The following is a 17,216-nucleotide window of genomic DNA, read 5'->3' on the forward strand; positions in this document are numbered from 1 at the left end:
ACTTGGCAAGGGCCAGGGCATCCTCTACCTTGTCAGAGGTGTGAGGCTGGGGCTAGTAAACTCCACCACTTAGTAGCTGTATGCCTTGGGCTGGTCACTGAACTTCCCTTTGCCTCAGTTTTTCCACCTATAAAATGGGGGTAATAATCACAGCACAAATTTCATTTCATTGTTGAGAGAAAATGATACAATGTTGATGTAATAACAGTAAGTGCTACTGACAGCATCCATGACCATGATGAGTTGGATGATTTCATCTCTGAAAATCAGAGTGGTTAAGTAACTTACTCAAGGTCACAGAGCTAGTAAGAGCTCGAGGCAGATTTGAATCATTGTAATATATTGATTTAGCAAATCCTGGGCTGGAACTAAAATGAAGTGACTTAAGCATTCAGCTAGGATGCAAAATTTAAAGTGGGACCAAAAAATATCAATAATCAAGGTAAATAATATTATAATGCAATATTTTAAAAAATAAAAATTAATGCAAAAAAGTCCATGATGAACAAACGCTCAACATTGTAAAAACAGTATCGGTATTACTGATTTGTTTTCTTTTGCCTCTGGTGTCATATGATTCAGTGCTGTGCTGAGCAAGTCTCTTTTTGTTGGACAATTGGGTTTTCATTTTTCACAAATCTATAATAATAAAAGTGTAATATGCTAATTAGACCGGACATTCTTACAGATGTCCTTCCGGACGACCTTCCAGACGAAGCTGTGGTGGCGGCTGGGGCCAAGGCAGAGGTGGCCTCCATGGTGGCGGGGGCCAAGCCCTTGCATGAATTTCATGCATCAGGCCTCTAGCGTGTGTGTGTGTGTGTGTGTGTGTGTGTGTGTGTGTATGATAAATATCCTTGAACCAAAATGTTTGTGTAGGATCATTCTCATTTCTAAAGGCAGATTACAGGATGTGAAATTCATGAACTTCAGGGTTAAAAAGCAGGCACATCCTCCCACCCCCAGCCTTTTGGTATGAAATTTTTCCAAATATAGGAAGATTGTACAGGGCACACACATATACCCACCAGCTAGATTCTGTAATTGCTAATATTTGCTATATTTGCTTTATAAAAATCTAACCATTCATCCATTTCTTAGTATATCTTCTTTTTTCCTGCATGTCAAAGTAAGTTATAGACATTGTCAGTACATTTCAGCCTGTATGTCATTACAGGCCATTATTTTTACGACTTTTGATCTGCAGTGTTAGATTCCTATCAGGAATATATACTGATTCCCATCTCCGTCTGATGTGGACATATATGTCTCTTCCACCACAGCCTGGCCAACATTGGGTGTTACCATTTTAGAGGTATTTTACTTACTGCTTTGATTTAATGTTTTTCTTTCCAAAGCTTCCCGGTAGATTACCCACCTTTGTGTCCTGATTATCTGTTAAGAGCTCTGATCCTTTCCAGCCCTTCAGTTCTTTCTGGGGTGGGAAGTACTCTGCGCTTTCTCAGCTTCTGTCTGGAAGTTCCTGTCCACGGGGGGAGGGAGCAGGGCCACGAGTTGGCCTGCCTGCTGCAGGAGGCTGGCTGTGCACACTCTATGTGAGGAAAGTGAATTCACCTTGGGGTCCAGGAGGCCTGGGACCCTGAAGGCTCTACAGGTGGCGGGTGGGGCCCCGTGAGTTTCCTTGTCTGCCGTATGGGTGATGCTTCCTAACAGTAGGACCCGCTGCTGCTGGGAGAGCCCCTTGTTGCCCTCCCCTTCTCCCCATTCTGCTCCAGCCCTTGTATCCTGATGGGCCAGGCACTGTCCTCTGGGCATTTGCATCTCTTGTGGGTCAGGAGCTTGGGAGCAGCTTGGCTGGGTGGCTTCGGCTTAGGGTCTCTCATGAGGTTGCATTCAAGGTGTCTGCAGGGCAGCGACCATCTGAAGGTTTGACCTGGGATGCAGGGTCTCCTTCCAAAGGGGCTCATTCACACGGCCCCAGGGTGGTGCTCTCTGTTCACTGGGGCCTCCGATTCTCTCCATGTGGCTTGTCCGTAGGGCTGTTTAGCATCCTCACAACATGGTGATCGGCTGCCACCAGTGTGATCTCAGAGAGCCAAGTGGAGCTGTGACGCCTTTTATGACATAGCCGTAGAAGTCACACACCGTCACTTCTGCCTTCTTCTTTGGAGCACCTAGACCAGTGACGGCGAACCTTTCGAGCTCGGCGTGTCCACATTTTGAAAAATCCTAACTTAACTCTGGTGCCGTGTCACCTATAGAAATTTTTTGATATTTGCAACCATAGTAAAACAAAGACTTATATTTTCGATATTTATTTCATATATTTAAATGCCATTTAACAAAGACAAATCAACCAAAAAAATGAGTTCGCGTGTCACCTCTGACACGCGTGTCATAGGGTCGCCATCACTGACCTAGGCTAACCCTGTGGTCATAGGGGGCCACGCTGGGTGTGGATAACGGGGGCATGGATCACTAGGTGCCGCCTTGGAGGCTGCCTGCCACATGGTGTGCCCTCAGCAGATGACTTCTGGGTCTCAGTCTCCTCCTCTGTCAACTGGACTCATGGGAGGATTCACGAGTTACTTCCTGGGGGCACTTGGAATGGCATCGGGGACTCAGGCTCCGGTAAATATTGGCACCACTGTATGTCCTGCTGGCCTGGAGCCCCCAGCAGCAGGGACCGTTCTCAGCCTCTGAACCAGTGCCTGGCGAGGAGCAGGCACCTCTGGTGTTTACGTGAACGAGTGAGAGAATGAATGAGTGAATGAACAGCATGTAGACTAGGAGTCTAGAGAAGGAAGAGATCTGTGCGTCGGGAAAAACTCTCAAGCGAGGCCCTTCCATCAGTGTCTAGGGAGCAAACATTTGTTCGAGACCAAGGTGACGGGGTGGGAGAGCGCCTGGGATCCGTCAGACTGACCAGAGTTTCTGTGCGGGACCTGGCGTTCAGACAGTAAATGTGTACTGAGCTCCAACTCTGATCCAGTGCCCTCTTGGACCTTGAAACAGTGGGGAGGGAACCGCCTCTGTCCATCCCCTTGCTGTGTGACCTCAGGCAAGTGAATCTATGTCTCTGAGCCTGCATTTCTTCATCTGTACTATGGGGGTTGCAGGAGAAAGCAACAAGTGTGCCTCCCCTCCAGGATCCAGCTGCTGCTGCCCCTCCCGACAACCTTCTCTGGTCTCAGAATGTTGCTGTCTCGTCTCCCCACACTCACCCCACCCCCCATTCCAGCTACTCCAGCTCCATAAGGGTTAACATCCAGGCGCTCATGTGACCCAGTGTAAACCAGGGATCATTCCCATTGCTCCCTGTGCTGAGAGCCTGCCCGCCCAGGGTGGGGCAGATGCTGTGCCCCCGGGTTGCCATGGCAACTCTGCCTGTACTGAAACACAGCCCAGCCCAGTTCCTTCCTTGGGGGACCTCCAGGGCTGTTTCACCTGGCTCTGTGCTTCCTTCCAGAGAGGCAGGGAGAGAGGGAGAGAGAGAGAGAGAGAGAGAGAGAGAGAGAGAGAGAGAGAGAGAGAGAGAGGTGGAAATTTGAGACTTGGAGAGGCAGGAGAGAACCCAATAGAGAAACAACAGACCACCAGAGGGAGACAGACTGACAGCAGCCAGAGGTCCTGAGAAGCCAGCCTGTCACCCTGGAGGCAGTTTCTCAACTGTTCCAACCTTCCGGGGGCTGCCGGGTCTCCACATCCGTGTGCACACGTGCTAGTGTGCACCGCGGGCGGCCGCAGCTCCCCCTGCGCCTGCAGGGAGGGCACTGGGCGGGCAGCAGCCTGGCGGGTAAAGCCACTGTCAACCCCACAGGACGGGGAGCGAGTTGAGACTTGGAGAAAAAAATGGGGGCGGACGTCAGCTCCCTGGGCGTCCGCCTCCCTGAGGCCCCTCCTGCATTCCTGGGCAGCAAAGCCCCTCGCTGAGACAGGCACTGATGTCATCCAGGGCTGCTTGGCCAGGGGACCCGGGGCCCTGGTGGCTGCTTCCGGAAATGAGCTAGCTGCCGGCCGACAGGTTTGGAGTCTCTGGCCAGAGGACAGGAAACCTGCATGGGTCAGGTGAGCGGGGCCCGGCTCTGGGCAGCTGGGCAGGGGGCAGCGGCGGGCTGCAGCCTGCCCACCGGATCCTTCCTGCGTGCTCCTGGGAGGGGCTGCCTTCCTGGGGGAAAGTGAGGACCAGGTGCCCAGGGCGACTCTTCCTCCCCCACCTCGAGGGACCGTCACACCCTGGAGCCAGTGCCGCTGGCTCCCTCAAGCTCCTGGTCACAGCCGGCTCAGTGGGGTGATCGCCAGGGACTGGCTGTTGGACCTCCCAGCGTGTTGGCTTTGCATCCCTGTGGGTGGACTCCCAGCCTGACCCTGAACTCTGTCCTGATTCTGAGCGGGACCCGCGGACGCAGCCGGCTGCCGGCTCAGCGATGTGGATTCACTCTGAGTTCAGCTGAATAGGGCTGCTGGGTTTCTCTGCGCGCAAGTCCCGCACTTCCAGGAGCTGCGAGTGGGAAGAGGCCGAGGACCTGGCCTTGTGATTGCTTTCCTCCCTCTCATGGCCGGGCCCATGGATTACCTGGGAGACAAACTCAGTGTGGCTCAGACCCACATGACCCAGTGGATGGGCACCGTGAGGAGGTCCTTCCAGGATGCCCTCAACTTAGTGACCACCACGGTGAGCCATGAGCGGACGGGCGGGGAGCCCACCAGCCGGACCCCCTTCAAGCGCACCTCCTCCTTCCGCCACCTGGCCTCCCGGAGCCGGGAATCTTTCCGCCGCTTCTCCGCTCGCAGCCAGCAGAGGTTTTCTTCCCTAAGGAAAAGGCACCCGGATTCAGAGCCACCAGATTTTGTAAGCTTATTCTGTTTTTAAAAAAATACTGAAATAGCAGTCAAAACTCCTCCCCTCCCACACTCCCCAGGTGGGGAAGGAGGGGTCCCCATAGATCCAGCCAGGGAAGTCGCCTCTTCCCGAATAATTGCCCATCAGGCCCCACTGTTTCCTGCTCCCCACGCCTGGGGAAGAGACAGGTGGGGTGATCCTCCTGACGGTGGAGTTACTCTCCACCCTGAAGTGCTTGGGAAATTGACACTGGGTCCCGCGTCTGTGTGGACGGGCTAGCTTTGCCAGTTGACTTATCTGTAAGTGCCGACACTCCGGCCCCTGAGGGAAATGCTTGTCGCCCCTATTTTTAGGGAGGATTAGCTGGCACCTGCTTCATCTCTTCTCACCCTCCCAGGGTGACTGAGTGTCCATGTCCTATGCATATTGAGTGGTGGCTTTTGTTGTCTTGTCATCGAGCAAAGTCTAGAGGTCGCCCCTGATTACCTAAGGAGAGCCCAGGTGGTGGGTGGGTTTGCCCACTGGGCCATGAACCCGGAGCTTGATGTGAGTGGGCCAGGCTGGGTCCTGGGGCTCTACCATCTCTCACTCAGACAAGCTTGATGGTGCTTGGAAGATAGGCTGGAATGTCAGCTAATGATTAAAAGCCTGGCCTGCGTCCTGCTAGGGCAGTGGTTCTCAACCTTCTGGCCCTTTAAATACAGTTCCTCATGTTGTGACCCAACCATAAAATTATTTTCGTGGCTACTTCATAACTGTAATGTTGCTACTGTGATGAATTGTAATGTCAATATCTGATATGCAGGATGGTCTTAGGCGACCCCTGTGAAAGGGTCGTTCGACCCCCAAAGGACAGGTTGAGAACCGCTGTACTAGGGCATGGTGTAGTATCAATCTCAAGGACCTCACTGATGATTTGGAGAGGTGGGCCCAGAGAGGGAGAGGCACCTGCTTGGGGTAGCACAGCGAGGGAGTAGCAAAGCGAGAGGTTCTGATCCCCAACTCGGGGCGCTCTCTAGCCAAGCTCCTGGCATAAGGATTTCTCCAGAACTTCCTGAAAACTTCAGGGCTCCCACTTCAGCAACCTGGACTGAACTCCAAGAGAGGGCCTGGCATTTTCATACCGGGCTGCAGGAGGCTGAAGACGGGCAAAGGGCAAAGCCAGTCCTTCCCTGCGTCTAGCCTTGCGATGAGTCCCGTTGGTCATTAGGGGACCCGGTGTTTAGGGCCCGAGTCCTGGGGTGCACCAGGTGTCAAGCCAACCACCTGCACAATTGAGGTTGAAAACGCTCATACCTGCCCTCGAGGTGCAGGACTGACCCGGCATCCCCTTGGCTGGTCCAGAGAGGTGCAGTGACTTTTTGGGGGCCACACAGCAGCCAGAGCAGTCAGGTACAAACAGGTACCTTACGAATATGACATCTCTCGTGGGCCTGTGCTCTTTGGGGCCCTGGACAAATCAGTGGGGCCTGAATTTATGAGACAGGTCCCCCAACCCAACCTCCGTAAAGGGGAGAAGGCCTCTTGTTCATTCCTTCTGTCCCTCTGTCTCTGTATCTCTTGTTCTGTCTCTAAGTGCATATCTCTCTGTCTCTGTCTCTCACTCCCGATCCCTCTCTGGCAATGCGGTTAAGGGTGTGGGGGTTGGTAACATTCAGCGCTCCCACCCTGGGAGCCATGGAACCCTGGGCCTGGTGTAACATGTGGGCACCGCTACATGAATGAATGAATGAATGAATGAATGAATGAAGTTAGGCCGTGCAGGCTGCTGCCTCCTCTGCTCACAGTTCTCACGGTGCCTCCAACAAAGTGAACATGTGCTCAATCTGGGCTCCGGGTTCCTGCCCATTTAGCACCTACTGAGTGGTGGGCACCAGCTGTCATTGGGTTGAGAGCTTGAAACAGACTCCGACACGTCCATGCGGAGGGAACGTGAACGGTTCTCAAGCCTGTTTCTTCCTCTGTCAGCAGATGAAGGCAAAGTTGGGATGGGCACCCATGCTCTGTCGCCGAGGGCTCGGGTTCAAATCCTGGCTCTGCCACCTCCCAGCTGTGCTACGTTGGTGGGCTCCTCCCCTCTGTGTGCCTCAGTTTCCTCACCTGTGAAATGGGGATTGTCATCATTTCACATTCACACTCCCCGTTGTTATCATTTTAGAGCAGTGATGTAACCATGGGATGCCACATGGTACGTGTGCCTCAAAAGTCAGCGATGTGGACAACCAAACCTTCTCTCCCAAACCACTTTTTTCAAAGATTCCCAGTGAACTGGAAAGTACACACACATCCCTTTTACCTGGAGCTTTCACTTAAATATTTGTTTTATGGGAGGAAACTTTTAAAGCCACAGACAATAAGAGTTTAGAGACAGCAGCAATACCGTAGGGTTGTTAAGAGGGGGGCAGGGTTTCAGTCTTTATGACTTGGACTTGTACACATTTATCTAAATAATCAGTTCAGTTCCATTCCTGCCTGAGGCTGGTATTTACTCAGAGGCGTGCCCTGAAATGTTTTCCAAAGCCAACCTTGAACTAATTTGCTAATGGCCTGCCTCTGCCTTAAGAAAGAAAAGGGGGAATGGAGGAAATCAAACTCATTTTCTCAGAGCCACAAAGGCAGGAAGAGGCATGTTGTGTGAAGCCAGGCAGACTAGGTGGACTCCAGTAGCGACCAGAAGAACATTCCAGAACCCAGAAACAATGCCAATACCACAGAGGCCGAGGCTGGAATAAACGTGGGAAGTGGAGGTTTCCAGGGCCGGTGGGTGTTCTACAAATCGGACAGACTTGGGCTCAAACCTCAGCTGCACTGTATGCTGGCTGAGCGACCCTGGGCAAGTTAAATCACCCATTTCAGCCTCAGTGTCCTCATCTGTAAGATGGGGATTCTCCTGGTTGGTGGTCCAATGGGTTGGAGAACATAAGAACCCACACAGCCCTGGCACCTGTTAAACACCTGACATACAGGAAGTGCTTAAAAAATGTGCATTTCACATCACTTTCAGGGGGTGAAGGGGTTGTTGCCCGTGGATGAGTCCCACCTGCCTAGATGGCCAGACCCGTCTTCCTGCTGACCTGAGTTGGGGGAAGGACAGGGGTCTTACACATTGAGTACCTCCTACTTGCCGGAAACTGGTCTCATTGAATCTGCACAACTGCCCCTGAGGGAAACGGGCTACAGTCCCATATTTACTGGATGAGAAAGCAGAAGCACAGAGAGGTGAAGTCACAGGCCTGGGATCACACAGCTGGGATCGCTGAGGCTGGAGCTCCAGCAATACAATGTGTGTCGGCCTTGCTGGGCCTACAACCCGCCCTGCACTGGAGAGTCACAGTTTAAGCTTTGGCACCTGTGCTGAGCATTCAGCCTCCAGCGAAGGCTGAGTGGGAGTATTTGGTTCTGCGTCAATTATAGAGTGAAATGGATGCCTAAAATACTCAGCAGGGCTCAGTGTCTCCCCTCTCCCCACCCGCAGACACATTCAACCCCCTCTTTATTTTAGCGAGTGGGAGAGAATGTGAGTAGAAGGGTGTTTGTGACTTTCATCTTCAGTCAGTACCTCCCCTGCGCTGATTTCTGAAGTCTGCCATGACACAGGGCCTCAAACTTGGGAGCTGGAGACAACAGGAATTTATCTTGTAAGGTCTCGGAAGCCAGAAGTCCAAAGTGAAGGTGTTGTCAGGCCATGCCGCCTTCCTAGGGCTCTCGGGAGGATCCCTTCTGCCTCTTCCAGCCTCTGATGGCTGCACGCATTCCTTGGCTTATGGCCGCATCCCTCCAGTCTCTGCCTCTGCCTTCAGAAAGCTTCTCCTCTGTCTCTTCTAGAGATGCCTGGCAGTGATTCAGGGCCCAAGAGATACTCCAGCACGATCGCATCTTGAGATCCTTAGCTTAATTACACCTGCAAAGACTTCCTTTCCCAAGTCAAGTCACATTCTTAGGTGCCAGGGTTAGGATATGGACATACCATTTTGGAGGCCTCTATTCAACCTACTCCACCCTCCTCACAACTTCCACTCTGGCCCCCTCCCCTCCAGTCCATTCTCCACCCAGCAACCCAAGGGATCACGTCATTCCCCTGACTCACCCTGGACTTAGAAAGCCCCAGCTCCTTGCTGTGGCCTGCAAGGCCCTGTGGGATCTGACCCTGCCTCCCTTTGGACCTCAGCTCTTACTGCTGCCTTCCGTGCTCACTCGACTCCTGCCACTCTGACCTCCTGCTCTTCTTCAGTCAGTGCATGTTCATTCCAGACCAGGGGCCTTTGCCCACAGTTCCCTCGGCCTAGACTGCTCTTCTCTTCTCTTCACCTGCACAAATGCACAGAGAGGCTGCTGACAGCTGAGGTGGAGGCGATGCCCACCACATTTCTCTCCACCCCACCCCTGCTAATGTCCTCCGGGCACTCATCTCAGTCTGCACTTGCTTTATTTCACTCTTTAATTCTCTGCCTCCTCCACAAGAATGTAAGACCTGAGAGGGCTGGGATTTGGGCAGCCTGGTATCCCCAGGACTTGCAATAGTGTTCAGCACATCTAGGAGCTCACCTAGTACCTGGCTTCCTGAAATTCCCTCTCCTTTATTCTTGTGTCCACTTTATGTACCGTCTCCATATTGTAGATGGGTAAACTGAGGCCCAGAGAATATCAGTGACTTGGCCCTGCGGCACACCTCCTAAGAATTGACACCAAGATTTCTCCCGGAGACCTGGGCTGCAGGGGAGTAGGGCTCAGCGGCCATGACCTCCTCCTCCGTCTCTTGTTCTCTGTGCCAAATGCTGCCCACCCCTGCGTGTCCAGAGCCCTGCCAGGTGCTCCGGCCTCAGGCTGTCCCTTCGAGTGTGGCACTGAGGTGCTGGACTAACCGCAGCCCCAAGGCCAGGCTGACATGACAGCGCCTCCGCTCTGGTGAGGATAGGCAGGCAGGAGGGACCGCTTTCTCTTGGGCGGGCCGCACCCAACTTCAGGTCTCCTTTCCACCCTCCAGGCAGCAGGATGAAGTCACCCAGAGAACAATGGCCCCTTCAGGAACCCAGCCGGGCCCAAGGCTGGGCCGACTCTGGGAGAGGGACCTGGGGTGACAGGCAGGGCAGGACAAAGGCCTTGCCCGCTCCACAGGGCTCTGCCTGCGTGAAATAGTGTCCATCACCTCTCCCCTCCGTCCAGCTAAAAAAATGGGCGTGCTCATTTCATATTTGGAAACTATAGAAAACCTGAACAAAAACAAATCCACCCATTATCCTGACATCATGAAAACCAGTCTTGGCATTCAAATGCATTTCCTTCCTGTCTTTTTTCCTCCAACCTCTGTCTTTTTCCATCTTTTTTTTTTTTTTTTTAAAGTAAGTTTTATAGGTCTTGAGTGAAGAGCATTTTTATTGCCCATGCAACATGCAGCTGCGTGCAGGCTCTGTAAGGTATTAACCCCTCTGGCTGGGTAATTGGGCTGGTCCCATTTGGGGCTTTCAGGAATGCCTGCAGGGGCGGGCCTGGGGTGCACTTGTTCGTGGCGTCTCTGAGCGGTTCCTGAGATTTAAACAAGCTCCTTTCCATCTTTGGAGCCTGAAGGCCTCTCTGTTACTCTCACTTTCCCTCCCGCTTCCAGTGTTTTCAGATCTCAGATGTTTTGTTCAGACAGATGCCTCTTGCTTCCTCACCAGGAAGTCAGAAACTTCAGGAAGGAAATCTGGATTGATCCACATCACAGGGAAGGTTATATTTTTAGATTTCATGGAGAATGTGCTCTTCAGCAAGGAGTCATACAAGATAATTCCTTATTAGAGGAAATGATATGCTGGGTCAGCTATAGTGGGCTGCTGGTAAATGTTTTTTTTCCTTGTGTGTGTGTGTGTGTGTGTTTTTTAAATATATTTTTATTGATTCCAGAGAGAAAGGAAGAGGGAGAGAGAGAAAGATAGGAAAGATAGAAACATCAGTGATGAGAGAGAATTATTGATTGGCTGCCTCCTGCACACCCCCCACTGAGGATTGAGCCCACAACCCGGGCATGTGCCTTGACCAGGAATCAAACTGTGACCTCCTGGTTCATAGGTTGATGCTCAGCCACTGAGCCACACCAGCCAGGCTGCTGGAAAATGTTTAACAGCGGGGCTTGGGGGAGCAAAAGTCCTGATTTGTAGTGTTTGTCTACTTCTGTGACGTAAATACTCCCACCAGAGCCAATTTTAAGCTGTTAATTAGCACAAGGAGCTGGGGAAAGTCGCATAGTATGTCATTATTATACAGTATTGGTACCATACGGATTGAGTATACGTAGATGATCTGAAGGTTGTAGATAATAGTAAAATGTCATAATTGGGAAGCGATACAGTGTGCATATTCTTTTTTTGCTTTTGTTTTTAATATGATATATTTCATTGTAAGTTTATATAATTTAAATTTTAGCAATGGCTTATAACAAGTGGCTCACAAAGGGCTCCTAAAAATTTCACCACTGCCTCTAGGAAGCCAGGACTAGCCAGCTCTAGCAAACCACCCTTGGTTAATTAAGAAGGCAAGTTGTGGGGTCCAAGAGTTGTGGGTGTGAGTCCTGGTTCCGCCTCTTGCTTGCTCTGTGACTTTGAATAGGCTACTTGGTCTCTACGCCTCCATTTCTTCTTCTGTGAAATGGGGCCAGTCATGTTAATTGCTCCATGTCTGTGGTGGAGATTATTTTGAGGCAGTGCGCACAAACACTTCACACAGTACTTGGTGAATAGTAGGATCTCAATAAATCGTTTCTATCATCGTCATCATTGTTATTTGTCTAGTGCGTAATTGTTGTTGGCAAGACACATTCGGACACTGGTAGTCCACCTCCAGGTTGACCCCCACAATGATTCTCACCTTTTGAAATTCACTCCATAATGAAGTCCTCTCCGGTACCAGATTGGTCAGTGTGACCAATAGAATATAGCGGAAGTGATGGTGTCACTTGTGAGATCAGATTACAGAAGGCACTGTGACTCTCCTCCTGGTCACTCTTTCCCTTTTTGGAGCATTTACTGTCGGGGGAAGTCAGCTGCCATGTCTTGAGGACACTCGGGCAGCCCCGTAGAGGGGGCCCCTGCTGCCAGCCAGGAAGTGAAAACCTGCCAACAACCATTCCAGTGAGCTTAAACCACTCAGCTGAGCCCCTCCTGGATCCCTGACTCCAGACACTATGAGAGAGTACATTTGTTGTCCCAGGCCACTGAGTTTGGGGCTATTTGTTATGCAGCCATAGATAACTGATACAAGTTCCTTTTCCTTTCTACCTACCACAACAGTCTGAGGATGGCCAGTAAGTGTTACTTAATCCCTCAGCTCACAGATGAGTAAATTGAGGTGAGAAGAACTCAGGTGATCTGCCCAAGGTCTGTAATGGGGTGACCTTTGGTGTTCCCAGTGGGTGCTTTTCTCATCTTAGGGGTCCTTGCTTGGAGAGGAGGCTGCTCAGCCAGCCTAGGTTTGTGGTCCCAGGGGCTTTTGAGCAACTCACCCTTTTAGGAGTTGGCATGAATCTGGAATCCATTTCTTGGATCCTAAGTGCTCATCACCCCATTTAACTCATCAAACATTCATCGTAAGGGCTGGGCCATAAACAGCAGTGAACTCCGTGCACAGATTTGAGAGCAAGGCATACTAGAGTGGCTTTTCCTCACGTAGATTTCTAGGCCCTTTTGGATTGTCCTGCTCCATTTAAAGGAGGGTCCTCAAGCATAAGTTATAGCCAAGAGTTAAACATTACAAAGTTTATGAACAGTTTTTACTATTTTTAAACAGATTTGGTATCCTTGGCTGTCCTTTCTTAACTGAAGAAAAATAAAAGGGATGCAGGTAGAATTAGGTCAGTCCAGTTAAGAGCTTGGCTTTCCCTTTAGTGTAGACCTGAGTTTGAATCCCAGCTTTGCCACTAACTAGCTATGGGACCTCGGACCAGCGACTTGACTTCTGTGAGCCTCGGTTTCCTTGTGAAGTACCCAGCACAGGGCCTGGAGCCTAGAAAGTGCAGAATAAATATTGGCTGCTTCGTTACCCATGAAAGTTTTTACACGAGCCCTGGGAGCAAGTGTAAACGGATCGTGAGGGGCAGGCTGTCAGCATGCAGTTACTCCTCCTCCAGGAGCTGCTCCTGAGCCTTGATTGTCACACATCTGGTTCATTCCGGTCCACCCTTTCATGTAACAGTTTGGGAAGCCAAGGCCCAGAGAGGGAAAGAGACCTACACAAAGTCACACAGCAAGTCAGTGTCAGACCCAGGGCTGGCGCTTGCGTTTCTAGTTCAAAGTCCTTCAGAGTTGAGCAGCAGACATTTACTGAGCTGCTACTGTTTGCAAAACTCTGCAGTCAGCTAGCTGTGTGAGGCATTAAAAATAATGAGATAAGCTCACACCTTTGGGAAGTTTGCAGGAAAATGATCCCAGCTGTGCAGCTTTGCAGCATTCCCTTCTCTGTAGCACGGGCTCTGGGTCTCAGTTTCCCCATCTGTAAAAAGGGACTCATGATAGGTATGTTGTGGTGGTGAGAATCCCGCGTGGCGATGGGTAAAGCACTCAGCAGAGCATGTGGCATGTGGGGAGCACTCAGTAGCTACAGGTAATAATCATGTTTCCCTTGTACCTGGCCTTCCTCGCCAACCACCTGGGGCTGCTCCCAGCTCTGGGATAACCATCTCTCTTCTCTGTCTTGGCACAAGCCATTCCCTCCATCTGGAATGATGGAGCTCCATCGGAGTTTGAAGGTCAGGCCTCCCCTTAAAAGTGTGCTGTTTGGTCACCAGAATGACCCCCGCCCCATCTGCATGTATGTCAGTTGTCAGGCGGGCCTGGTCTACAGTGACAGAGCCCGTGGCTCCCAGCCTCTCCACTTCCCCTGGGCTCCCCACCCTTGCAGGATGCCCTGTGCCCTCCTCCCTTCCCCCTGCCTCCCATGGCTATTTGATGGAAAAGCATATTGGGGTCATGAACAGCCATGGCTAACTAGGAAGGAGGCAACAGCGCAGGCTTAAAGAAGAGGCCGAGGGCAGACCGGTTGGAGATTTCCTACCTTGGCTGCTGTTTCCTTTCTCTTGCATAAATACAAGCCCTCTTGGGGGAGGGATAAAAAAAGAATGGAGGCCTTCGGAGCTCTGCTTAATGAGTTTCCTAATCTCTTCATATAATGTGGAGCCCTGTGGATTTTCAACAGCTCAGTGCCGTGCCGGGGGTGGGAACGGAACCCTGCCAGGCTTCTGCGCTGAAGAGCTGACCTGAGGAAGCGTCTGTGCCGCCTGAGTGTTTTCTGACAGCCTGGGTGGGGGTTGGGGGCGGAGGAAACAGCAGGAGTTGTAGAGTCCTGGGTTTGAATCCCGGCTCTGATACTTCCTGTGTCTGGGACCTTGGCCAAGGGTCTTGATGCTTTGAGCTGTTGTGTCCTTGGGTACAAAGGGGGCTTAAACCGTGAGGACTGAGCTCAGACTTCAGTGGGCGCCTTGGATGCTGGTTCGGTGAGTGGAGTCCCAGGTGTGGGGTCTCAGGGATCTGTAGTACAGCCAGAGCCCCACGTGAGTCCCAGTTGGAGACTGTCATGTGGGCACAACCCTTGGAGAAACAATTCCTGAAAGCAGTGCCCCAGTCAGCAAACACTTATTGAGCACCGTCTGTGTGCCAGGCACAGGGATCCCTCAGGGAACAAGACAGAGGTGGCCCAGCCCTCATAGACAATATGACCTTTCAGAGGGCTTGCTGCAGATTTGCTCCAGCAAACATCGTGTGCTTGAATAAATGAATGAATGAGCAAATGATGGCGGCATGAATTGTTAATACACTCTTCTGCTCATCGAGGTGTCTCTGCACCTTCTTCCAAATTCTTCCCAGCAGTTCTTGCTAGACCACAAAGCAATGCTGAGAAGTATTCGCACTTACATGTCCTCAGAGCCCAACACTACGCCTGGCACACTCCTGACACTCAGTGACTATCTGATGAATGAGTGAGTAAATGAATGAATGCATAGATGAAGGTGTAAATGGACTCTGAGCTCCCAGGTGGCCACCAGCCAATTTTGTTAGGTGGGTGGCTAGAACTCAGTGGAGCTGTGGTTTTGCTCGGAGCTTGGTTTGGGGAGCTCTGGTTTGTAGATAGGGAGCTCTCTGTGCAACGGCAAACTGTCCCGTGGGATCACGGCTGTCCTCCTCATGAGGGTCACCGAAGACTCATGTTCTGTTGTGGTCGAGTATCAAGAGCTTGAGCAGCAGAAACCCCAGCGTGTTTTCCCTCTTCAGGCCACCGCAGTTTTATGTGGGTGCCCCTGCTCCATATCTGTGGGTGTCCCCCATCAGCCATCTTGCTGGACCCCCAGATTCTCATAGCTGTGCTGCGCATACAGGCATTTGTTGATGGGGCTGCGTGGGGTTGGAGGCGGCAGCCTTCCTGAGAGCTCGTGTGGAATCCTCTCTGAGCTGATGTGAAGTCCTGCCTAAGGGAGGTCTCCGAAGCTTCTCGTTAGGTGGTTTGGATCCCATCCTCTGCTCGTGTATTCAGCTAACCTGCGCTGAGGGTCACCTGTGTGCCAGGCACAGTGTGGGTGCATTCACGTGCCTGGCACTACTTCGCCCTTTCAACCTGGGGGGTTGCTGAGAATCAGAAAAAGTCAGTGTAGTGGCTAAAAGCACAGCTCTGGAGCCAGATGGCGTCTGTTACAACCCCAGCTTTGCGGTCTCCTAGCTGTGTGATGTAGGCATGTGTGCCTCCGTTTCCCTATCTCTAACATGGGGATAATCATAGTACTTCACAGGGCTGTCATGAAGGATATATTGGTTGACGTATGGGAAGCACCTGGGATAATGCCTGGCTTGGAGTTTGCTCTGAAACATGTTCAGTATGGGTATTAATATTAGTATATCCACTGCTATGTTATAAGAATGCTATGAATAAACACATAAAATATTATGAGTCGATATTTTGGAGGTGTGATTTACACACAGCCAAGCTTTATATCTTAAGCATACGGTTTGTTGAGTTTAGACAAGTGCAGACCCATGTAACCCACACCTTCCTCAAGATCTAAAACCCTCTCATTACCCCAGAAAATTCCTCATGCTCCTGCCACCCTGTCCTCCTCCCCTGGCACGTCATAAACACTTCCTGAGTGAACGAGTGGGTGAATGAGCTCCATTGTGTCTGATCCCATCCCTCTGCAGGCCAGTTGTGCTTGTAATCATCGTTACATAACTTGACTGGCTGTGATGTCAAATGTATGAAATAGGAGTGTGAACAAAGAGAGAGTGGTCATACCATGAAAACGTATACATGTTGAAGACTCCATAAAGGTGAATTCCTAAAGAAGAATCGTGTCCTATTGGGGCGGAGGCGACTGGGAAATCACACAGACCTAGGTGGGCTCCCGGCTCCCAGATTCCCCAGGTGTCTGGGCCTCCGCTCCGAGCTCAGGCACTGCCTGTGCCCTCGCTGGCCCTGCAGCACAGGGACCCCATCCTCCGGGCCAGGAGCCCCTCTCTCCGCTGCTCTCCAGCGTGTTCCTTCTGGGGAAGCAGATCCGCCTGCAGGATGTGGGAGGTGGAGAAGCTTCACCTGCTCGTGGTTTTCATGGGGATGAGGGCCCAGGAGGAGAGAGGTGGGTCCCAGGGCCCCAGCCCCCACCGCACCCCAAACTAGGGCTGCTTCTTGATCTTTGCAATATATTGGACTCCTTGATTTTGCCTGGAATTTTCATATATATATGCTGGTATATATGTGTGTGTTTTTAATGATTTCAGAGAGGAAGAGAGAGATAGAAGCATTAATGATGAGAGAGAATCATTGATCAGCTGCCTCCTGCACACCCCACACTGGGGATCGAGCCCAAAACCCAGACATGTGCCCTGACCAGGAATCGAACCATGACCTCCTGGTTCATAGGTCAATGCTCAACCACTGAGCCACACCGGCCGGCCTGGAGTTTTCTAAAACTAACAAAGGAGAAGGGAAGTGGAAAATGGGTGCTGTGAGGCCATCCCCTGCCCTCCCCAGAGGCAAGATGTTCCCACAGGGCAGGTGCCTTGCCAGTGACACGCTGAGATGCAGTGACGGGCTGTTCCCATTTTGGACTTCTAGCTCTGAGCTCCGAGCCTTTTCCTGGGGTCCCAGTTGGGTGCTGTCCCCCTGGAGAGCACATCTAGGGGCCCTGCCTTCAGCTCAGCCCTCGTGACCCCCATTTTGGGATCTTGGATGCACAGGATACCCAGCGTGTACGTGGTACCTTGTCAGCACACAGGTGGTGCCCGATTCCGGGGCCTGAGCAGGTCCCGCTGCTTCTCAGGGGACCTGCTGTGCTTTGGGTCTTGGGTTCAGCTCCTCTCCCTCCAGGTCTGGCAGCTGCTGGGAGCTGCTCATTCCCTCTGGGGAGGTGGGGTGAAGTCACCCTCCAGGCCATTGGCCCTCATGGCTGGTCAGGTGA

At 51.7% G+C, this 17,216-nt stretch overlaps 1 protein-coding gene across 6 annotated transcripts in view; it reads left to right on the forward strand.

The window, feature by feature from the left end:
* The window catches only part of KIAA1671 (KIAA1671 ortholog), a 134,582-nt gene that overhangs the window by 86,580 nt on the left and 30,786 nt on the right, over positions 1 to 17,216 (forward strand). Inside the window, exon 1 of one of the 6 annotated variants that reach the window (XM_059676515.1) lies at positions 4,036 to 4,813. The exons of the other annotated variants lie outside the window; for them this stretch is intronic. Within the exon in view, the coding sequence (XP_059532498.1) occupies positions 4,517 to 4,813 (297 nt within the window). The 5' untranslated portion in view covers positions 4,036 to 4,516. Of the gene's footprint in view, positions 1 to 4,035; positions 4,814 to 17,216 lie in introns of those variants that run through there. 6 annotated transcript variants of the gene reach the window in all.

The sequence above is a fragment of the Myotis daubentonii genome, chromosome 19 (assembly GCF_963259705.1).
Source record: "Myotis daubentonii chromosome 19, mMyoDau2.1, whole genome shotgun sequence".
NCBI lineage: Eukaryota > Metazoa > Chordata > Mammalia > Chiroptera > Vespertilionidae > Myotis > Myotis daubentonii.